The sequence below is a fragment of the Sorex araneus genome, chromosome 11 (genome assembly GCF_027595985.1).
Source record: "Sorex araneus isolate mSorAra2 chromosome 11, mSorAra2.pri, whole genome shotgun sequence".
Lineage (NCBI taxonomy): Eukaryota > Metazoa > Chordata > Mammalia > Eulipotyphla > Soricidae > Sorex > Sorex araneus.
This window is the reverse complement of record NC_073312.1, coordinates 19,562,179-19,587,770: the sequence shown is the minus strand read 5'-3', so window position 1 is coordinate 19,587,770 and position 25,592 is coordinate 19,562,179. Positions and strand designations below refer to the sequence as shown.

General features: G+C 38.6%; 1 protein-coding gene across 5 annotated transcripts in view; it reads right to left on the bottom strand.

Moving 5' to 3' along the window:
• Nucleotides 1-25,592, bottom strand: part of SORCS1 (sortilin related VPS10 domain containing receptor 1) — a 580,968-nt gene that overhangs the window by 148,002 nt on the left and 407,374 nt on the right. For all 5 annotated transcript variants that reach the window (XM_055118868.1, XM_055118867.1, XM_004611935.3 and 2 more), the window contains exon 6: nt 10,841-10,905. In XM_055118868.1, coding sequence (XP_054974843.1) covers nt 10,841-10,905 — 65 coding nt within the window. The remainder of the gene's footprint in view (nt 1-10,840; nt 10,906-25,592) is intronic.

Sequence of the window (25,592 nt, the reverse complement as noted above, 5' to 3'; positions counted from 1 at the left end):
GAAAACACCAGGGCATAATCATTGATCTGAGATACAGGAAAGTCATAAGTCAATTACAACAATGTATATAGAGGGGATCATAGGGAGAAGCGTGGCTATCGGTCGTCTACTATTAAAGGGCACTTGTCCTTCCCACTCTGCACAGTCGGTATTTTCTGTGCCAGGACTTCTGAGCCTTGGCATTGATTTTATTCCACATCACGTAAAACTGTTATTTACCCACAAACTATGAGAATATTGAGGATAGAAACTATGTTATGATTCCCTATGACACACAGAAGGACAGTTCTTGTGTATGGGGGTGAATGTGTCAACAACACCCAAGGAACTGAAAGAACATGGAAGGTGGGCTAGAAATGTGACAAGCTGAATCATTATTCAGAAAGAAAGAGCACAGGTACAGGGAATGTGAAATATGTCTGGGGAATACACTAGCTGTCTACTTTATGATAAAGTTATAACAGAACTACAGTTTAAATGACATAGACATAAATTTATGTATGTGGTCACACCTAAACATGAAAAAATTGGTAACACTTTTGAGTAACTTTTCAAATTGAAAAAGTGATGGGAAGCCAAATACAGTGTAAGAGAGAAAGACAATAGCAAAGAATGAAAGAAAATGTAGGATAACATTGGTTTGTCCTTTCTGCCTTGCCACAGGTAGCTTAGGTTTATTGGGTTACTCCTATCACAGTGCTCCCATTCCTCTGTGTTTATTTGTAAACTCTTTCTTTGTGCTCTGCTTCCCCAACTGATCAATCACCTCCAACTCCTAATTGGATTTTGCTAACATGTAAATATTGCTTTTCTCTTCTCCTTAAGTCCTTTGCATAGTTAATTTAGAGCAATTTCCTTTGTGTATAGACACAGGAAGACAGTTAATGCTATGCTTTTGTAACTTGGGAGTGAACTGACTCTGAATAATATTCATTCCTGGGCATCTGCTTTCTCGATGTAAGCCTCAGTTGCCCTTACTTCCTAGCACCCCAAAAGTAGTGTCCTGATGATGAACTGGATGGACCCAAAACAAGCTGTGAACTACCCTGGCATCAAAATGGGCCAGACCAAAGCGCCATAAAACTTAACTATAAGTTAAGAGCATGGTCATGGACAAATTCTGTCATGACTCAAAAAGTAACAACTAGATTAAGACCCTGCTAGGGTTAGGAAAGACTAATCTGATCTGAGCACTGTAGTCTGAGATCTATAGCGAGATGACTCCAGGAAAGACAACCTACAAGCTTAATGTATCTCTTACTGTGTCCATACAGAATAACTAATATTAAGAAGTAGAAGTAAGATTATAATTAAATGGTTGTTGGACTAAGGGAAGGAGAAACACACCCTAGGTGGTATTTCACCCTTGAGTGAAGGGCTTTCATATGTTGATTGTGCTACTGGACCCGGGTCTGGTTGCTACCTCAAATGTGGTGAGGTTGGGGGAGACGACATAGGGACTAGAGAAGACGGGAATGAGGGGCTTTCTGAGATTGGAAGAAGCATGTGGGGAGAATGGAATAAACGGCAACTGATCACCATCCAGCCTGGCTTTCATTTCCTTTTTTGTCTGTCCATGGCATCAGCTGTCTGGGGTGGGGAATCGGCGGGAGACCATGGAACGCAGGCGGCTAGAGAGAGCCACGAGATTCCTAGTCATTTGGTGATTCCACAGAAAATGCACATGGTTTCCTTTGAATATATTTTTTTTTTTTTGGAAAAGGGACTCTATACTTCTCAGATGTGTTTCTGTGTTATACAATGCCCAGGTGGAGGAGCACCTATGTCTCACAGAACTTGCTTAATGAATGCATAATAGGTGTGGCATGAACCAGACTGCTTTTAATTTTTAACTTTGAGACAATGATAGCAACATGTAACCATTGTATATGCCATTTTTTTCATGGTTAATTGGAGGGAAATATACATAGTGTAAATTAGTATCGCCTTGATTTTTTTTTTTAATGAGAACATGAATAGTGTAGGCAAGATAAAAAGCATTGAGTGCAGCCTTATCAGCCAAATAATAGGGGCATAATCAACAGTGCCAGAATCACTGTTGCCAGAAAACATATAACTAGGAAAAGAGATAGATGAGTTATAAAAAATTTAATCTTTTTTTTTTTCTTTGGCCCATACCTGGTGGTGCTCAGGGCTTTTGCCTGGCTCTATGGTCAGAGATCACTCCTGGTAGACTCTGGGAACCATATCAGTGCCAGAAGTAACTGTGGGGGAATAACATTTTCCCAAAGATAAGAAAAACTGAGAATTTCAGTAGGAAGCTTCCCACAGGGAAGGATTTGGAGGTGGGACACAGACAAAGGTGAAGAAACAGCAGACACTTGCATGGAGGGCGTGGGGCTTGAGTGTTTCATGGATAAAACCCCATTAATAACAGTTTATAAATCACAGTGTTTAAAATAAAATATTTTTTAAATGTTGCTCTAGTCTTGGACAACAAACTACACTACATAGAAGATGGGGGGAAAAAGTCTGTAAAGATCATAAACTTAGATCAAATGTTCTTTGATCAACCACCTGTGAGTCAAATGCCTTATATATCTCCACCGCCATTCATACTATTTTTTGTTGTTGTTAAGTAAGGGTAAGAAGCATTCAGAATATTCCAAATTCTTATAAATCCATATAGGTTCTGTGTGTGTCTCTGGGGCCTTGGACATCTCACAGAGACAACTGAAACCTACTCTTTTTGGTAGAGTCAAGGTCTGGGAATAAGTTTCTCATGTGTACCCATTGGAGGTACATATCCTCCAAATGTCTGAGCACTTAGGTACAGGGGAAGACACAATGATAGAATAAAAAGAACCTCGTGAAAGCTGCCTAGTAAGCCTATTAATGCACTCTTGATGGATGTTAGATTTTCAAGGCTGCGGGTGAGACATGTGCTGTCTTATTGCACCCTTTCCTGGTTGGCCATCAAGGCTGCATTTTACCTACTGAATCTAAAAGTCTTCTTTGAAATGACTAGTAGTTGAAATCAAGAGGCTTTGACTTTATAATATGAAAAATGGGACTGGGAAGGGGCGGTTAAAATGAAAATCAAAGTGCAGCTGCCACTGTCCTGTCCAATCTCTGAGGTTTGATTTAGAAGAGGAGAGGTGAGAATGCATTTGGTCAGCAAGTTGGGAAGTGATGGAGAGTGCTTGAGATCTGAAGGGAAGCAGAAAGGGACATTTCAAACCTCTTCCCAGGTTCCACTCTGAAAGCAATTAGTAAACAAAAGAATAAAGAAAGCATGTAAAGGCTATGAAATGGGTGGGGGTTCGAATAATGTCAATTGATGCACTAGTGTCAGAACTGGAGTGGAGATAGTAATCTCGAACACTTTTTAGATTTGCACAAGGACATTATAGTAATATTATAGATATTATAGCAATATCCTCTAAACAGTGAACAGAGTTGATATTTAAAAATGATTGATTAAGGAGGAAATTAAAATTGTTAAGGTTGGGTTTTTTTTTTTATAGTTTTGAGACCACACTTAGCAGTGCTGAGAGGATACTTTCAGTTCTGTGCTCTGGGATCACTCCTAGGAATACTTGCAGGGAGTATATGGCACTGTAGATCAAATTTAGGAATATTCCATGTAAAGCATATGTTCAACTTTTTCTCTGGCCCAAAGAAAATAGATTTTAAATTTATTTTAAAAAAATTTCTTGGGGTAATGGTTTCAATATGATACACTTTTGGAATATAATTCTGCATTATTTAAAATACATGTTACCTCCACATGTCCACCCAAGTTACCGTATCCTTCCACTGCAGTCCGTTGGATCCCTTCGATCCATTCTATCAACAGTTCCTACCATCTCCCTTTGGAACTCAGTAAATAAAAAGTCTTACCTCATTCCTAATTAAATAATGCAAATTTAAATAAGTACAGGATGTTTTGTTTTGCTTCTTCTCATAAAATGGGTTACTTAAAAAATAATCTCATATTATGGACTGTTGAGGGTTTGCAAACAGTTCCTGATGGGTTTGCAAGGGTTTGCAAAGGTGTTCCTGATGTTGAAGGAATATGCATTATTACATCTCTGGTTAATACATTTTGTCTACAAAAAACATAAACACTTATAAGCAGGGATTTGTCTTCAGTAATTTTTCTTTCAACATGTTTGCGCCTTGTAATAGCATGCATGCTTACCAACCTAATACTATGTGCAACGAGTATCAAAACGTTTCTTGAAAAAGTAAAGCTAATATATATTACAAAAGATACAGTGATGAAATAAATCATAGTTGATTGTATAATGGAACCCTCTGTAGTGATTAGCCAAGATGTGTCTACATTTATATGTGCTAAATACAAATCTTATTAACTTGCCATTGTACTTGCTAACTTCTTATTTGGCATAACAATTTCACAACATGAACATTTGTGAATTTGTATGCAAGTGTATACGTATACATATTTACCAACATAAGTTCAAATATTTTTTTTGAAAAACAGATTATTTCAAGAAAACTACCTCTTGGGAATAGAAATAAGGTCAGGAAGAGGATTTTACTTTGCACTTGGTACATCTAAATATTGCTTATCCATTTTATTGCTGTATTTGCTACATTTGTTTGGCATAAAAATAACCTGTTTTTATAGCAAAAACACAGGCGCCCCAGAGCTAGTAAACTGAGAACAGAGGAAAACTACGCTCCCAATCATCTCTTTGCAGTATTTTATCAGTATTTGCCTTATCCCGATATTGACACGCATGCCATTACACATGAAAATTAGAATGGAAGGCTAGGAAATGGGAAGGAAAATGAGGCGCCAGTTTTAACCAAGACCAGAAATAGTGGGATGATAGTTATCCAATGATATGAACCTTTTTTGATTTTGTTCTAGTTGTGAAATGCAAGTTTAGCTTTGTTTCAGGAAGAATTTGGGGTGGTTATTTCTACAATTAGATAAAGGTCATGGCTGGTTTTCCCCAGAGAAAGAAATTAGTTGGGCAAGTTGTTCCATGGTCACTTACTTATTTAAATAAACATTGGGATTAAAAAAAACTGTTTTGTGGCCTCTCTGCTAGCATGGGTCACCACCAGCCTAAACACATGCGCGCACACACACACACACACACACACACACACACACACACACACACACGTCACCGGCTGGCCCATCCCTTTCACAATTAAAAAAGAGAGACTATACTGGCTAAATTGGTGCAGTAGGTTGTCTTATAAGTTGATAGATGAGATGAAAATGAAAACAGAACAAATATGACCCTGATAGATTGTTTATTAAGATTTCTGAGAACAGTTCTGTTTTTTTTTCTCCAAAACCAAGTGCACTTACTCAGTGGTACACAAATTTTAGAGGGTTGGCGAGATTCTTGAACTCCTTCATTAGTCGTACAAAAATCCACAGACTGGATGATTAAAGATTCTTCTTTAAGGAGACATGTCAATGGGAGATAGGATGGGTAGACTCAGAACTGATATAAGGATAATGATGGAGAGCCTTAGGCATTTTGGTGGGAATTGACTTAGAGAAAACACTTCAAAAACAAAACCCCTCAATATTATCGTAACTATGTTATCTTGATTTTAATAAAATATTGAAACAAAAATATGTCTACATAATGATACTCGTATATTTAGTAAGACAATAAACATTAAATTTATCAGACTCTGAGTTATGTTTTACACACACAACTAAAATAAAATAAGATGTGGTTTCTCACAAAGCTTTCAAGCCAAAAGTTCAGTGGACTATTCCGCTTTAAGTACAAACATTACATACAGACACACATCTATGCACCCATAAAAGGAAAACCAATTGAATGTAGTGGTTAAATATGCCAGACTACAGTTTAATATACTGGCTACACAACACACACACAAACACACACATACACAATTATTAAACAGCCAAGTCTTTGTTTCCTTGATGAGGGCCTCTCAAGTTCTCTTCATTGATTGTAGGGCCAATAGCAAATGTCACATCCAATAAATATGTTAAAAGTGAGCCAATAATACTTCCTGTGATTGATTGTAAAAAAGGTTGCTCACTTTGGCTTGCCTTCTAAGGCAGAGAGGTAATACAGAAAAGAATCATATTCTTGTCACAACTGTGACTACCTGATACCCGGATTTTAGAGTGCAGTTGGCAAGAAGCTTTGATGCCATTCACAGCCCTTTCTCTAGAGAAAAGGCTTTCCAGAGCGCCTGTACCCTTCAGTTGAACAAGAAATCATTTTAAAATGTTATCTAGAAACATGAAAAGGACTAAGACTACACTTTGAATAATAAGTCTAGAAAAATCCACCTCATAGAAATGGCCAAATAAGCAAATGAGTGATCTTTTTTGTCAATGCCTTAGTGCCTTGGTGCCAAAATACCTTAAACCATTAAAATCAGATAGAAAAACAGAGTTGTCTATAGTACAACAAAACTCATTTTTTTCTATATGCTAAATAATCTGCAGTGACGAACCGAAACAATGGTTTCTTATATACTGAAATTGTGTGGCAAAACAGCAAGAACGGATAGAAAAGGGTAAGAAATCTCAGTCTTGGAATGAGAGAAGCTAACACATATAGATATTGAAACTCTTGGAGCAAGTGGCAAGCCAGGAGTCTGGTTTTGATAACTCTGAAAGTTTCATCAACTCCTAAGCATTCTGACACCATGGGGCCCTTCTTTCCTTCTCTCTTTCTTTCACCTGGACACGTGGTAACTGACTGTCCAACCTGAGAAGTCTGGGGAGAGGAGACAGGGAGAAATGATGAGAGAGGGAAGCAGTTATGTATGTGTGTGTGTGTGTGTGTGTGTGTGTGTGTGTGTGTGTGTTTGTGAGAGACAGAGAGACAGACAGGGAGAGAGAGGAGAGAAAGAGAAAGAGGCTATATTACTTAAAAAAAAAACTTTTTTTAAATGGTCAAGCTCATTGTTATTCTTAGATCCTTTATTTCAATTGGTAGGTGTTTCTTCTTTCTCCCCGGCTTTGTTCTGACAGGGATAACTTTTTCTATTCTTTGTTTAAATTTTATTATTTTTTAATTAGGAATATGATTGCTTTAATTGCATCACCATGAGATAGTTACAAAGCTTTCGTGATTGACTTTCAGTCATACAGTGATCAAACACCCATCCCTCCACCAGAGAAGGATAACTTTTCTAATTAAATCCCTTTATTAAGTTTTCATCCTTAGATAGTTTCTCAAGATGCTGCTTTTGCAAAATTATGATCACAATAATAATAATAATAATAATAATAATAATAATAATAATAATAATAATAATAGTAAATAAAATTAGAATCAATCTATTTGATGCATGTGAAAGCTGAGTCTGAGATGACAATTTGGCATTTTCAACCTTTTGTGTTCAGGGAGCACCAGAATAATACAGAGTGAAAGAAATCGTGCAGTTCAGGGCAAGTGAAGACCTTGGTTGTTTTTAGGACAGGGGTTATGTGCATTAGATACCACAAGCCAGAATGCAGCTTTATCCCCCAAAGCTTGAAAATGAAAGCAATCTGGGATGCTCCCAGTATCACGCAGAGCTTTCTAAACAAGGGCTGTCGCCATGGGAAACAGACCCTAAAGCTCTTTTATTAGTTTTTCCTTGTGGGACTTTGTTACGCAGAGCATGTGCCACAGTCCAGCAGCCGCGGCTTCACCTGGGAGCTTGTTAGGAATGCAGACGTCCCAGTCCCTTTGGAATCAGAATCCATGTCTTAACAAGAGCCTGAGGGGCATCTGATGCATGTAAATTTGGAAGTAATATTCTAAAAAAGCTCAGACCACTTGGGTGAAATTAGCTAGCCAGACGGTAACCCTGACAATTGGTCAACTATGCATTCAGTCACTCAGCAAGTATTTATTAAGCCACGTCTGCATATCGACATGGGCTGGACACACAACACTGAACAAAGATATACACTGTCCCCCACACACAAAGAATTTACAGGCTGGTGGGCAGAAAAGGCTCAGATCAAACAGTCTTTCAAATGAAATGCGTTTCAAACTGAGATAAGCACAGTGAACAAAAAAGAACAAATGAGATGAAAACAAACCCCTTCGTGGGCTAGAGAGATTGAAAAGGGCAAGATGCCTCACATACAGGCGACCCTATTTGGATCCTGGTACCACAAAGACTCTCGAGTCATCCTTATTTAAGTCCTTCCCCAACCACAGCCAGGGCTTCTGGGAATAGTCCCTGAGCACTCTATACTCAGACCCTTGGACTGAGCCATCTCCCTCTGCACTGATCAAGAACACAAATAAAGGAAAATCAACATCTCATTTTTTTAAATTTAATTTAATTTTATTATTTTTAATTTTTTGCTTTTTGGGTCACACCTGGCAATGCACAGAGGTTACTCCTAGCTCTGCACTCAAGAATTATTCCTGGCGGTGCTCGGGGATGCTGGAAATCAAACCTGAGTCAGCCGCATACAAGGCAAACACCCTACCCACTGTACTATTGCTCCAGCCCCAACATCTCATTTTAATACAAGATACTAGTTGGGGTTAAGAGAAGGACACAGAGGAGCTCTCTAAACTAGTTATGTGAGTTTAAAACTACTTCTAAATTATCAGTTAAAAAATATAGAAATGTGGGGGCCGGAACAATAGCACAGCAGGTAGGGTATTTGCCTTGCATGCGGCCAACCCGGGTTCGATTCCCAGCATCCCATATGGAAGAGCACCGCCAGGGGTAATTCCTGAATGCAGAGCCAGGAGGAACCCCTGTCCATCGCTGGGTGTGACCCAAAAAGCAAAAAATATATATATAGAAATGTATACTCATTTATCTACTTTCAGTATTCAATTCTTGTCGAGAATGATCATTTTCAACTCTCATTGTCATAATGGTTTCCAATCATGAACAACTTTGTAACAGTATATCTCATGGTGGTTCAATCAAAATTCTTTAAACAAAAGTAGAAATGGTTGCTTAACAAGAGCTTCATCAACCTGATATATTACACTGGATTGGTAAAGGAGGAGATAAGAGAGGAGAACATTCCAGGCAGAAGAAATAATAAGTCTGTGATCTTTGTGGCCGAACAGAACTCTGCATGCTCCAATAATTGAAAGCAAGTCCACAGACCTCCAGGCAAGAAGTGAGAAAAGGGCAGAGCGAGACGAACTGAGAAAGAGGAGGAGGCCCTGATGGTACTGGATCTACACTGAAGGGGAAACTTTGATTTTCCATCAAGGAAACAGGAAGTAAATCAAACATTCTGACAGATGACAGGACTACTTTTTGCCTTAGGGGAAGAATGCTCTGGCTATTGCATGGTAAAAACTGGACCTTGGAATCTAAGAAAACATTGTCAAAAAACCTGCTGACAAGGTGGAAAAGGTACTTTATGACATTATGCTCACTCGGTGTGAGGCCTGGCCCTGGGAGTATTACTTAGGGCACCCTGCCCTTCCTTACAAAGGAAGCTCAGATGCAGGGCAGGTTCAAATTCTGCCAATGAATGTAATCATTTCCCAAAAGGAGAGGTGAAAGGCCCATCATAGATGTGTGTGTGTGTGTCTAGTCAGCAGGTAGATGTGGTTTCTGGAGATCTGTGAGTGCAGGGGTAACCACCTGCTTCTGTCAGATGAAAGCGAGAAATATATATCATCAACTTCTATACCCAGAAGTGACAGGGTAACTGTGCAGTGTGGACAGTCCATTATCCTTCTCTTTATTATATTCCTTTAATCTAGAGACTTTCTTTCCCTCGCCTCAATTTTCTTCGAGACATCTTACTTTTTATATTTTTCTTTGATCTCTTTAATTTTTCTGCAGTGCCCTGTCTTTGACCTTGGGGTGCTTTTTCAATTGCTGAGTGCTTCTGGATTCTTTAGGACTAGACAAGGGGACGGGAGGATGTCATTCTTGCTTAAATATATTAAACTTTCTGTGCTTTAGTTTCTTCATCTGTGAAATGAAAGCAACAATTTAAAAGTTTGGTAAAGATTAGTTGTGATAAATAACTGAAAGTGTTTAGCATAATTTTTTTTGTGGGGAGCATGGGGTCACACCTACTGATAGTCAGGACTTATTCCTGACTCTGCACTCAGAGATTACTACTTCTGACATCTGAGGGACCGTATAGGATGGCTAATCAAACTCAGATTGGCAGCTTGCTAGGCAAGCACCCTAGTTACTGGTCTATGTCTTAGGCTCTCCTTCTTATAATTTCTGTTCCAAGTCAAAGTGTCAATTCCTTCACGAATGATCATTAAGAACTCTCTTGACTTACAGTTGAAAAAATGGAGGCATGAATGATTTAAACATATTTTCCAAGCACGCACTATAAATAATTGGAATTTTAAGTCATTCAGGCATGGATTCTGAATTTTTGGTTTCAAACTTGTTTTCCTCCTAAAGCTACAATATCTACAAGAAGCATAGTTATTGATATAACTATTGATACAAAATAATGATAGTTAAGAAATTCCAAGAGACAAAAGATTGCCTGTCCTGCTGCCTATGATGAGGTAGAAATGAAAAGATTCCCCTTCGAAGTGCTTTATGAATCTCCAAAAATACAGTCAGGCAAAGAAAGTGAAAATAAACCAAAAGAAAATAGCAGAAATAACATAGTAAATACACTATATGTTAGGAATAAGGAATTTTGGAGTTTTTTTTTAAATTACAAGGCAAGAAAACCTACTTGCTTAAGCAAGTTCACATCTAATGTGAACGTTGTTAAAAGTTATTAAGACAATTGTAGCTGAGTAAAGGATAGGAAAAGTCCTCAGGTCCAAATGACATGAATAGTTACACTTTGCTTCCCTTGAAAAATTTGGTTCATGACAGACTCAAAAAACAAATACTATGAGCATCGTGGGAATGTTGATATACTTACGACCATCCACTGTCCGGGCCTCAAGGTGCACGAGATCTGCATCCTTGCTGTTCCCCATGACAGACCTAATAAGTAATGAAACGCCAACATTAATGACTTAGAAACTCCGTTGAGCCCACAACAAATGCCCACTGGATTCTAAAACCATGAAATTTGCAATATATTTATCCTATTTATTTATGTAGCCTGACAGAAAAATTTCCACTTCAAATAAAAATGATGATGAAAACTTTATTTGATGAGGGACAGACTTAAGTTCGGTACAGATATTATGTATTATTAGTTCAGACTTGCAAATAAGTCCTACATATGGCATCTGGGTCCTCCTGCAACCATCTTCCTGACAATATATTAAACTTTCAAGACTTATCAGGCAGATGCCAGGCAGGCTGCTTTTGCTAGATGACTGGAGTGCTGATTTACATAGCAAACTGATCTAATTAAGTTTTCATTTGAAATGTACAGACTACTTCCTACTGTACAGTGAACTACAAGCAAACCGTGTGACTGAACCAATGCAGTAGACCATAGTGTGCCTATTTCCAGTATCGTTTGGCCAGTGAGAGGGGGAAAAGCAGAAGCACCTCCTGTAGTTCTCGGTGCCTGGATTCAAAACCCTGAGGGAAAGAGGACAAAGCCTCCTGAAAATGCCTCACTGGCACATATTGTTCACTATATTCCTGTAAGGAGACACGTTCATCAGAAAATAATTATCTTATTACATAAATAATATGCATGGATTTATTATATCTTCTGAACTTTTAGACAGCAAGATGAATTAAATTCGGGACCCTACAGACATTTTTAACAGGATCTGCAGACCTTTGATTTAACACATTCCTTTTCAACATGAACATAATGGCCTCCTTCTTCTAGCCCAGCCAACAAATTCACGTAAGAAACAGCAGATGGGGGCTGGAGGGATAGCACAGCGGGTAGGGCGTTTGCCTTGCATGCGGCCGACCCGGGTTCGATTCCCAGCATCCCATATGGTCCTCCGAGCACCACCGGGAGTAATTTCTGAGTGCATGAGGCAGAAGTAACCCCTGTGCATCACTGGGTGTGACCCAAAAAGCCAAAAAAAAAAAAGAAAGAAAAAAGAAACAGCAGATGTTAAAATTACTCAAGGCTTTCCAGACTCTGTGTGGGACACCAGCCCTGTGCTGGCAGACGCCAGGTGCTTTGTTTCCCCAAATACAGTGAAAATGAAAGGTTTCTGTTCTCTGAAACTACCTTCTTTTGTTCCTAAAAGCTCAGTTTCTCGCTTCTGTTCACTTTCTATGCCTCTGTAAAGTCACATCTTCCATGAAATACTTCCAAGTTGTACCCTAAACATAATTCCTACCAACTATTATTTTGGGGCTTTCCCCCTTGTAAAAGCAGCCACACCAACACTAACATGTTCCCAATACCTCCATTTTTTTTTTCAGAAAACAAACTAACAAACTTTCTTTGTGTCTCTTTGGATATCTACTTTCTTTAAATCAGCAAACACAAAGTAACGCCTAATTTCACTAGAAGATACACTTTTTTCCCTGGATCTGTTATCAGAATTCCTGGTAACTGGTATCTCCCACTTCAGGAAATAGTATATTGAAAAGAAAGACTTTTATTGTTTTTTTTAAAAAAACATGATATAAAAATTCTGTAGCTAACTATCCCTGTCTCCATGGATTATGAGACGAGGAAGGAAGAAAGGGAAGAAGGGAGACTGAGAATAAGAAGAAAGCCAGGGAGGAGTGAAAAAGGGAAAGAGGGAGGATGTCTATAAAAGTCTGTGAACGCTTTGAAATTGACAAATTAATCATTGTCCTAAGGGCATGCCCAGAACCCTTCTTATTTGGAAACGTTATTTTACATGTGCAAAGGGTCTAAAGCTGAGTTAGCTTATTCTATCTCCATCTTAAGAGAGGAAGTCTCCTTAAGGCACTATTATCATTGTCAGTTAAGTTTCCTCTGATTGATACATGGCCCGCTATTCAAAGTCAATGCTTGAAACATTAAATCCTGCTTTCTTCTCCTGAGAAGCAGCAATGGCCTAATGAGGGATTTTGGAAGAGACAGGAAATATGTACTTGCCCAGCGCATAGCACTGGGTCTGGATACTGGCAAGCAGCGGCACATAGGTCCTTAGTTTCAGTTAAGTACACAGCAACCGCTGATCCATCATGTTGGCTGTTCACCTCTGCCACCAAAGTGCTGACTGAATCTAAAGGTGACTTCTGCTAAGGCCACAGTCCTGAGCATATAAAATGGAAACAAACTCCCTAACAATTTTCAAACGAGAAATCTCAGCAGCGAATCTTATTTTTTCCCCCAAATTATTACTAAATAGTTATAATTACCCATGGCCCACATTTCTGAAATCTGAGTTTCTCTTTGAAATGACTAGAACCTGTCAGTCCCAGGAGAAACCCCATATTTCAAAATTAGGAAGTAGCACGCCAACCTACCTGCTTGGCTTAGGGTTAATGTCAGCGGGAAACAAAATAATTACCCTCTACCCAGTTGTGTCATTCCCAGTTCTTGTGTCCTCACATAAAACAATAGTCTCCTAAGATATTTTATTATCATGGGGTGGGGGCTGTCGTTTCCATTAACTTTGCCCTTTGTGGCATCTAACAGATACAAGGGAAAAATATAATGCTCTGTTACTCTGAAGTGTAGGTGATTAATTGTCACCCTTTTTCTGCTTAAAAAGTTTCTAACGGGGCTGGAACAAAGGTACAGCAGATAGAGTGCTTGCCTTGCCATGAGGCTGATACAGGTTCAATCCCTGGCACTTGGTATGTTCCCTGGGACACCTCCAGGAGTGATCCCTGAGTGCAGTGCCAGGTGTAAGCCCTGAGAATTTCCAGGGCTGGCCAGAACCCCCACTCTACGCCGAAATTTCTATTTTCAATAAAAACAACTTAACAAAATAAAACTTTGGAGTTAAATCACAAATTTTTAACAGTTTTTCCTTGCTGATGTGCTTTTTCCCTATGGAGTCTATGATGACCTCTAGATTTACATTCACATAGACTGAAATAATTATCGATGCCTTCTACTTTGTCTTCCTGGTGAATTCTCAAAAGTTCACGATCACGATCACAAAATCCTGTTAATCATCAATTTCTCGAGCGGGCTCACTAATCTCTCCATTTGTCCTTTCCCTGAGATCTTAGAAGTCTCTCTTGACTTGGCCCTCCCAATGATGTCCCACTAGAGGCTCTTTCAGGGTCAGGGGAATGGGATCCAGCTTGTTACTGGATTTAGCATATGAATACACAATGAGAAGCTTGCAAGGCTGTCCCATGTGGGCAGGAAACTCTCAGAAGCTTGCCATTTTCTCCCAGAGGGAGAAGTAGGCTACAAGATACGCGCTTCTGGGAGCTCACTTTTAAGTCTCTGGATGTTGGCTGTTGATGGGATTACACACACCTGGGTTCCCCCGTACAAATGTGTGGAGAGGGGCCTCGAGAATGGCTGTAGCTAGGTTCCAGTGGTCTTCGGCTTCTGGGAGCTCTGCTTGGGGTGGGGAGGGAAGCTGGAGCCCATCTCCTCTGAGGGGCCCTGAGGAAGACAGCCAGGCGTGCGGGCAAGAGACTCTCTCAAAAATTAAAACCAAGCAATTCCAAATGTCTGCAGAGGCCCTGGTTTGATAGTACTGTTTATCATTAGCCAGACATCTTGAAGAAGCACCTCACTTTAGACGACTCACTTTAGTTAAGTAGTGAAATCCTTTCTACTTTCATGGCAGTTCACTTCTATGACTGCATTTTAGTTAGAAGTATATATTTAAGTGAGTTCTGTGTTTTAAGAACAACTTATATGTTCAATGATGGTAATAACAGTGACAGGGACAATAAGGTTGGGAAAATGGGAAGCTGATGGTAATAACTACTATAGACTTTAAGTTAGAAGTTGAATAAGGTCTGAGGATCTAACATGCAACATGATGACCATAGTAGTAACATTGGAAAATTAAAATTTGCCAAGAGAGTACAACCTAAAGGTATTCACCAAAAACAAACAAACAAGAAAACAAATGATAAGAGGTAATTGATATGCAGACTCAATGCTCTGTAGAAACTGTCATATAAATGAATATTAAATATAATATATACAAATATATGTATAACCTGTTATGTGATTCATATATATTACAACTGGATCCAGGGAGGTACTAAAGCGTTTAAGGCATGGATCACATGGTCTTCAAGAGTATGCTGAGGGGTATACCTGGAGACCTGCACATACCACCAAGGTTGCCCAGGTGGTCTCTGCCGTGCCTGGGCAGCCCACAGCATCTTCAGGTCCTACCATTGAACCATTTTATTCATCTGGCTAAAAATTGCCAGAAATTAACCACCAACCCCCAGGACCCTGGAGCTCCATTAGGGATGCCCCTACACTCACACAAAACAATCAATGAATTCAAATCTTACTTGTCATTTTTACCTTAACAAATCTGTAAAACAGCAATAAATTAAAGCAACATAGGTATATAATTTAATTCAAAATGTGTCCTTGACGATCTTAATTTCAGAGTGAAGATTTTAAAATGGCTATATTTCTGTTCAAATAGTAAAATTTACATCTGATAATAACCACAAAGACTTGACCACCTTTGCTTTATGTGTCTACATTGTCCTATATAATCCTCATCATGGTTCATCATGGTTTGCTGAACTTCTCTGCATAAATGCATCTCTTACTTCATTAAGTTAGCCAAAAGCAAGTGACCATCTGTCACTGAATTCTTCGTGCTTGCCAAAGTATAGAAGAAACGTTTTTCTCCTCTATCCAGCTATCTAGCTAGCTATGCATAGACACACATGTATACATATATACATTTTCACAGTGGTAATTGTTGATTGCTATATATTACATACTTGGTTATTCAGTTCTGGACTCAGAAAGAATCTCACTATAAATATAAAATGGAAAATGTTGGTCCAGAATTCTTTATAAAAGGTCAATTAGATCAATGCATGTTGTATATTTTTAGCTGCCTTTATAGCTAATTGGGAAAATCAACTCCTTCCTGGAGTGAATTTCACGGAAAGTAAGAGGGAAGTCTTTTCAACATATTGGTGTTTCTGCCTTAAATTCCCTCTTACCTTTCTGCCTCTTTAACTGTTATGGTCTGTGTCTCAGCTGTAAGTAAGTGAAGTTGAAGGCTTTTCAGCAGAGAATCACGTAAGCTACGGTGGATATTTCTTCCAAGACTTTCAGAACTATTAATATAGTTTTGCAGAGCAGATATTAGGTCTTTTTCAATTGTTAATTAATTTGTCTATCCTCATTGACAGAGAAACTCAACTTTTTCTGTAGTTCCATGTCAGGCACTCTAAATGCCATAGGTGTATTTTAAAACTTTTTAATGAATGTTTTTGGATAAAAGAGAAGGCATAATCAGTCATATCAGCATGTGTCAATTTTTCTGTATGCGAGACACTTGGCAACTTGCTTAATGTCTCAATGCTTTAATTTTTTAAGCTATAAAAAGAGGATCCTTTTTTAAGGAATATATACTTTAAAGTAGCTAGTAAATTCCTGGCACATAGCTCAAAATGAGCTGATTTCTTTCTTTTTTCTTTCTTATTCCAAGAGGTAAGCAGAGAACATTAATACTCATACTCACATTAAAATTATTATTGGTTATAAAGACTTTTTGTTATACCATAGGCACCCCATATATTACAAAAATAACCAAAATGATCTATTATCATAAACCAATAGAGAAAAATAGTCAATTCCCAAATACATAAATAAAGTCACTTTTTAATTTGTGAAACCTTACAAGTTCCTATTTTGTAATAAAAACAAGGGCCACATATTCTTTGTCATTATGGGCTTTGGTACTAATATAAGAGATAGTAATCTTTAAAGCAAGGGTTCTAATATTAAGGTTGCTATTTGAACATAGAAGAGGAACACAATTTCACTTGCATATTGAGACAGAAAGAAGGAAGCCTTTGAAAAAATCAATAGTCTGAATGAATTTTCAAGAATATGTAATCATGAGACTGTCCAGACAGGACAGGTTTAAGGCACTTGCTGTGCACACAGCTGACCAAAGTTTTATCCCCGGTACCACCATGTGTGACCCCAAAATTAAAGAAACCAAAAAAAAAGAATATGTAACGGTGTTGTCAGTGGGTAGGGAGATTGGAGGATAATTCTATTTAGAGATTACACAGCAGGAATAAAGGCCTTAAAGAGAGGATAACTCTTATCTAGGCACAACTAGATCTACTGAACTGAGTAGCTTTAATAATTTCAGAGTAGACATTAAAGGAAAAATATGAAGGGATCCAATTATGAAGTTCCTTATATATTATGCAATTGTTTCTAAAATCTTAGAGAATACTACTGCAGAAAGGTAAGTGCTTACATTTGTAAGCAGAAGAAAAGAAGAACCCTTTCCTCATCCATCTCTGTGGAGACCTCCTTGTCCAAGAAAGAAATAAGGATAAGATGAGGGCCAATAGGCCATGCTAGATCCAGTTCCGTTGATTGCGGGGGTGGGGGGAGGGGTGAACCAGAGACAGTCTCATGCACCTGTACTTGCAGTATTTTTAATGGGTGTTCACACTTAGAATTTATTTTGCAATAACATCTAAGGACTACCAATGTCAAGATTGAAATAAAAGTACAACCATTCCCTGAAAAAAAGTACATGATGATGCAAGCAAGGCAACATCAGCCTTCTAAAAAATAATCAGCCAAATGCTGTCTTTGAAAGTATATTCTATGAAAAAAAGTGTCAGAAATGTTACCAGTTTCTCATTCTCCTGACACTTTGTCAGAGTTTATTCCAGTTTTAATATAGTGCTCAATAAACGCTGCAGAGTCACAAAATGTCCTGATGTAGATAACGCTGAGCAAGTATTAAAAAAAAATAACCTCCATGACAAGATAGCACCTATTTATTCAGATTATGAATTGCAGTTAATAGCACACAGAGGAATGAGAAGAATCTTCAGAAGAACAGAGTCTGGTGTTCAAGACATGGGTCTTTGTACTTTGTGATACAGATGGGCATTTGTATTGCCACAGGCTCTTTACATAAAAAAAAAACAACACTGAAGAAATTGGGTCTGTCTGCTAAAGAGGGAGAAAACAAAGTGCGCTAGCAGGTATTAACAGCTAGAAATTTGATTTTCCTCTTCTGCAACAAAAGATTTCCATTTAGTCTGCCATCCAATTTAGGCTCTTACGTCAAGTGCCATCAGAAAATCCTGGGAAAATAAAGTTTTTATTCTTGAAAAACACAGATCAATATGCTTTGGCCTTATCTGCCCATATTAAAGAAATGTGCTAAATTAACAAAAAATAATTAATTATAAATAATGTTGAGTGTCATTAAAATTAATTTTAGTCACCATAAATTAAAATCTTGCCAATGATAAGGTTTCAATGTATATCATGTTAAGCTCTTCCTAAACCCTAAGAAACGTGCATTTTCCTTCTTAGTCTCCACATTGTATAAGATTTTCCCAAAGTTCAGAGCAGCAATTACTAATGGCAATCCTACGCTTACACAAACAAATAAAAATAACACTTAGCTCCTTGAATGTATAATAGATACTAAGAATCACCACAGCTAACACCCTTAATCAGCAAATTATGTGGGGGTTAGAGAGATCACACAGTAGTAGGATGTTTGCCTTACGTGCAGCAGAACTGGGTTCAATCCCTGACTTCCTACATGGCTCCCAGGACTGCCAGATGATGATCCCCGAGCACTGAGCCCAAAGTAAGCCTGGAGCACTTCCGAGGGTAACGCAATCCCCAGCACTGTGAAAGCAAACAAAACTGAAGCAAATTCTACATTTCGCCATCCTTCTAAGATGGCAATTTTTTATTGGAGATCAACAACAATGTGCTTGTGTGTGTGTGTGTATGTACCCATGAAAGGAGTGGGGAAAACAGGAGAATGAAGTGTCTGACCAGAGGGGGAAAAAAAAAAAAGATGAAAGGAAGCTCAGAAGGGTAGTGAGGAAATGCGGATATCTGCAGCACAAAGTACTTGGCAGAAATAAAGATGAAAGAGGATGAGAAATGCTTAGAAACACGCTGCACGTCACTGTGGACACGAAAGCCACTAGGATAAAAGCCATCAGCACACACCCTTCTGTGGCTGGTCCCTCCCCCTTCTTGACTTGCCCTTTTCTCACATAATGGCTTTGCTACTTATACCAAATTGCATTTGTTTTCTTCTTATTTCCCACTTGCAGAGTCCCTCTCTGGCACTGTTTTATTATTCCCTGGGGATGAATAAGGGGATCTAGAGAGGCTGATCTTGAATCTGACCCCCAAACAGAAATCACGGTGTCAAGATACAAAGAAATATAAGTTTTTTTAAAAAAAATTTAAGTAAAGGGAGAATTTAAAATATCCAAGAATAAGGTTTTTGGGGGCTGGAGCAATATTATAGGGGGTAAGATGCTTGCCATACTTGTGACAAACTCTATTCAATTTCCAACATCACATATAGTGTCCAAAACACCACCTAGAGTGATCCTCGAATGTAGAGATGGGAGGGAGCACTGAGAACCACATGGTGTGGCCCAAGACCCAAAATGATAATAAAGTCTTCGTTGGCATTTTAAAGCTTTGGTGCTAGCGTACCTTATGCACTTTAACCTAAGAGTTACTGTACTCAAAAATAAATCTTGAGGCTGTCCCATGAGATAGCATAAAATTAGTGCACTAAATATAAAAATATTCAACTAAAGAAAAAATGCAATTGGATATACAATCAAAATACAAGATATGGCCATTTACAGGAATTTTTGGAAGTGGGGTTTATAACCAAAGTATCATTATCCTTAAAAGCAACTTGAAAACTGTACAAAAAGACACACCTGTCTACAGTGCCTTGACATTGCTAAACATATTATTTTTGACAAAAACAAAATAGTTTCTTCTATCTGAAAAACAATGATAAAGACCCTGTGTAATAGTTTCAAATCACATGGGGATAGACAAGAAGAATATGTAAAAGTTCTACAGGAAGTAGAGCAGGAATTCTCTGAAAACCAGAACAATGGAAATTCTGACTTCAAAGATTACTAGGAAAACTGGTGCTGTGGCCAGGATGATAACCACTGAGGACCACTAAGAGTGGAGGAATATGTGTGGATCTTTTATTCAGGGTAGAAAGTACAGATGTTCTGCTGGGAACAAAGAGGTCGTAGTAATAGGAGACAAGGAGAGAAAAGAATGCCTCTACTACTTTACATTTCTGTTTAGAACAACATATTTTAGAGGGTAGAGCAAAATAACTATAAAGGAAACTGATATTTGAGTACTTTGCTACTGGCAGCAATCTGATCCCCCAAAAATATATTTCACAGGACATCTCAAAGATAGCAATCTTCATATTTTTGGTTTTGAACACATCCAGTAAGGAAAAGAAATAAAGAACACATCCCGATATAAGGTGGGTTTTTAGTTGTAAATATAAGAAATGCAATGGAGCGGTTTATGTATATGGCTCTGGAAAATATGCAAAAATAATAGGAAAATATATCCGAGAAACTCTAACATTTTCTGCCACATCTTTAAATCAGCTGGTGGTGATAACTGGATTCCAATATTAGCCTTAACATTTTGTAGCCATGGAAGATGTTTAATATTCTGTTACATAAATTTTATTACATTTTTTGTTACATCATCATTCCGTTGACCATCAAATTTCTCGAGTCATCTCAGTAACATCTCCATTCGTCATAGCCTTGAGATTTTAGAAGCCTCTCTTCACTCATCCTTTCCAACGATGCTGCATTGGAGGCTCTTTTAGGGTCAGGAGAATGAGACCAGCTTGTTACTGGTTTTGGCATATTAATACACCATGGGGACCTTTCGAGGCTCTCCCATGTAGGCAGGAAACTCCCGGTAGTTTGCCAGGATCTTCCAGAGGAGAAATAGGCTATAAGATATCACTTTCGGGAGCTTGCTTTTAAGTCTCTGGATGCTGGCCGTGGATGGGATTACACAGCGCTGGGGGCAGTCCCTGGCTGTGCCTAACTACTGGGAAATGGGAAATCTGGGCGGAGGAGTCCCAGTTCCGATCCGAGCAGGCTTGAAGGTCTCAGCCCCGGGTCTCACACACCTGGGTTCCTCTGCTGGCATCTTCATGCGTGAGGCTCATCCAAACATGTGAAGAGGGGCCTTGAGCACGGCTGTGGCTAGGTTCTGGAGGTCTTCAGCAGCCGGGAGCTCTGCTGGGGGCGTGGAGGGAAGCTGGAGCCTGAGGAACTCCGAGGGGCCCCAGGGAAGATAGCCAGGCGCACAGGCAAGAGACTCTCATAACAAAATATGCTTGTTACATATTGTTCCATATTTTAATGAATGGATTCAATGACTATGTGCTGAATACTTACAAAGTGCCAAAAGCAAGTCCAGCTGCTTAAGTTTTAACAGTAAACAAAACAGGAAATTCCTGGCATCTCATAAAACTTACATTTCAATATGTAAGACAGGGAATACATTTAATTGTAATTATTTAAAATATAGTAGTAATGAAAATAGCATTTATTTTATTATAAATATATACAATTATAAGTATTGTATGGTGATAATAATGTTTATTAAAGGCTGTGCAGAATTAAAAAGGGCTCTAACTGCATTTAAAAGACAACACTATGTCACATGAATGATTGTTAAGAGTGAGATCAACGTTATATAGCGCCTGCGGGGCAGTGCCCTTGTTGATCTTCTTTGTCATATGTCAACAAGTTGGATAAGAATATATGTTGTAAGCCTCAAAAATTCACACATGACACTGATCCAGAATGAAATAATGATAAGATTAAGAGAAAAACAATACTACTTTGAAAAATCATTTACTGACATAACAAATGATGCAATCAAATTGGAATCTAGGCTTTCTAGTTAGAGTATTTTATACCATTCATAAAATGCATGAGAATAATTATAATTAATAATAAGAATGTTGTGAAGAATTAAAGAATAAGTATATGCACTTGACATTATGGTTAGAGCTTAAATTTAGAGATTCATTAGAGAAGACATGTGTATTAATCAGTCCAATCCCTTCATATCACAAAAAAGAGAATGGAGATTTCAGGGTAACTAATACTTATCCAAGCTCTCAACACTCAGATAACCCAAGGTTGAAATTACAAACCTGGATTCCTGATTCACCCCTGTGATCCTCAGAACAGCATCCCTTTAATATTATTCCCCTAGATTGTCAGAAAAGATGACATTAGCTCCAAATACAAAGTGTATCTTTGTTTGGAGGCCACACAAGGTGATAATCTGGGGTTACTACTAATGATGTTCAGGAGTAATGCTTGGCTCTCACTCAGGAATTACTCCTGGTGGTGGCCAGGGAACCATTTGGTATCTGAGGATTGAACCTTAGTTGATTGCCTGCAAGGCAAACATCCAAACCACTGTAAAATTTCTCCAGCCCCTATCTAGTGTACATTTTATATTAAAAAGATCAGGAGAAATGATTGCAACATCATGCCAGGTTTATGTGTTGCTAAGGTTTGGATGTGTCTTCCTCCCAAATTTGTATGTTAAATCCTAACTTCAAAGATGTTTGGTAAAATAAAATAATTCATAATATCTTTAGAAAAAGATTAGGTCACAAGAGCAGAATAGGGTTAGCATCCTTATAAAAGTGGCGACAACTCCACTAGATTTTGGCCGATTTTATAAGGTAACTAGCTCTCTTGTAATTTAGACCATGAAGAACCGCATAGAAGAAAATCAAGAGGTAGTTGAAATAGCCCTTCAACAGAATCTAATAATACTGACATTCCAATTTTGAGCTTCAGACTCCATAACTATAAAAGATAGATTTCTATTGTTTCTAAGTCATTCCAGTCTGTGATGCTTTATTGGAGAAGTCAAAGAAAATATGCTGTGTGGGGATTAGTATATGCAACTTTAGAACGGTTATTAGTTCTAGATATTTGAAACAGATGAGTTATCATTTTGGTTTTGTCCTCAAATATCAGGATACCAAGTTTGAATGACTCCAGGTAAATTCAAAATGAGTAAGAAATTATAATTCTTCCTAAAGATACACAGTCAGCCACAGGACTTTTTTATTATAAATTATAAATATATAATTTATTTAAGTTACTTAAATATATTTAAGTAACATTCAGCTTTCCACCTGTGGAACGCAGCCCTGAATGCCAGGCTCCTCCTAGACCCGGTTGAAGGTACACTGTGTGTCCATCACCTCCGAGGTTTTGAGGTTTCAGTTCCGAGGTTGTTTCAGGATCTATTTCTGTGAAAATGAGCTTTCTGGTCTACTAGCCTTTTCTGGAAGGTTCCACCTTCTGGAAGAGCAGGCACCCCCCCGCCCCCATGGTCCAACTCTATATTAGGATATGCTAAAAAGTTACTACTTTTCCTATTGTTTCACAAAAGGAAAAGTAGTAACTTTTTAGCATATCCTAATATATTTGCCAATCACCTACTTATCTCTTGGCTGCTGTGGGTTCAATCCCCATCACGACATAAGGGTTCCCCTGACAATGATGGTTGGAGGAATCATTGGGGGTGGAAGATGAGAGATGTGTGCTGAAAGTAGATAAAGGACCTAATGTGGCGGCCTCTCATCTGTATTGCAAACCAGAATTCCCCAAAGTTGAGAGAGAGTATGTGGGAAATTGTCTGCCATAGAGGCAGGGGGAGGGTTGGAAAGGGGAGGGTATACTGGGGACACTGATGGTGGAGAATGTGCACTGGTGGAGGGATGGGCATTTGATCATTGTATGACTGAAACAGAGTCTGCTGCCCCTGAGCATAGCTGTCTTCACCAGGCCATTCGGAGGACTGCAGGTTGAGTTTTCCTCCCCGTCCCAAGCAGAGCCCCAGCAACCGAAGACCACTGGAACCGAGCCACATCCATGCTCAAGGTCACTCTCCATACACTTAGACGAGCCACATGCATGAAGGAACTGGCAGGAGAACCCAGGTGTGCAGGACCTGGGGATGAGATCTCCAAGCCTGCTCAGATTGGGACTGGGCCTCCTCCACCCAGATCCCCCATCATCCAGTAACTAGGCAGTCACACCCACAAACTGCCCCCAGCACCATGTAATCCCATCAATGACTGACATCCAGAGAGCACGAAACACAGCTCCTTGTCTCTTATTGTCTAGTTCGGCAAGCCATGGAGAGTATCCTACCCACATGGCAGAGCCTGGTAAGCTCCCCATAGGGTATTCAATATGCCAAAAACAGTAACAATGATGGACCTCATTCCCCTGACCCTGAAAGAGCCTCTAATGTGGCACCGTTGGGAAGTATGAGTAAAGAAGGCTGCTAAAATCTTAGGGCTAGGACAAATGGAGATGTTACTGGTGCCCGCTCCAGCAAATCGATGAAAATGTGATGACAGTGATACAGTGATTATATATATATATGTATGTATATACATATATATATATAGAGAGAGAGAGAGAGAGCATCACTCCTAGCAAGCTTGGGGGAACATATGTGATGCCAGGGATTGAACCCAGGTCATCCGTGCAAGCACCAAGCCAGAAGAAGCTCTAAACACCATTGAGTATGGTTCCCAAATAAGAAAAAAAGAACCCTAAAGAAAATATGATAAAAAGCATATCAAATTATAGAACAAAAAATAAAACAGTCCCCAAACTTTCCTCCAGATGTAACTACTTTTAACACTGTTTTGTTGATTTTTCAGTCTTGTTCTATGTTAAAGATTCTTTTTTGTTCTAAAACAATTCTTGCACCATTCTCTTGGTATAACATAGAGTAACTTAATATAATATCAAACTCCACTGTTCTATAAAGTAATGTTCTCATCATAAAATAATAACAGTGCCTATTGATGGTAGTGTTGATTACTTTTGTAGGCAAACATTTTCATGCCACTAATTTTTCCTACTTTTTAAGAGGTAGACAACATTTTCCTGACACAAAGAAAACAGTCATTTAAGACTCACAGTGTACTGTCCAAATGGCCTTCAGAAAGTTTATACAAATGACACTCCTAGTTACGGCACTTATGAATTTCTCTTTTTCAAACTGTCATCAAGGAAAAATTCTTTTCTGAACATTTATACACATGATTCGTTGTCTGCATTTAAAATGTTTTACTTCTTATTTGTGAGATTATATATTCTTTTTTTTTTGAAGTAAATAGATTTTATTTAGAGGTTTCTGAGGGAAGGAGGAAAGGATAAATGGGAGAGAGAATAGTAAGAGTAATGCGCTCAAGAGAGAATGCGGGCTTCTCCAAGGGTGGAGGAAGCCCCTACACATTACCAAGCTTTAGACACAAAAATATGAAAGCATGAAAGTACACATCTCAAGAGGGGAGATGCGGGCGACACATGTGCTCGGGCGACACATGTGCTTGGCCACGTGGGTGCAAGCAGCACATGAGCTCAGGCAGCATATGCACAAGATTATATATTCTTATGTTAATTTACTTATTTTTCTTCTTTCATAAATCTCTGATCAACTTCTGGTATTATATCTATAGAGATTATTTTATTTATGAGTTTTAAAATTCTTTGAGATATTTATCCATTTCCCATGCTATATTTCATGTTCTTTTCCAATTAAATGATGATTAATTTGGATTATTTGTTTTGGGAATTAAAACCACTATTAAAACCCAGATATCAGCTTCCTTAACAGAAGCTTACTTTTGGGGCTGGAGTGATAGCACAGTGGATAGGGCATTTGCCTTGCACGCGGCCGACCCAGGTTTGATTCCCAGCATCCTATAGGG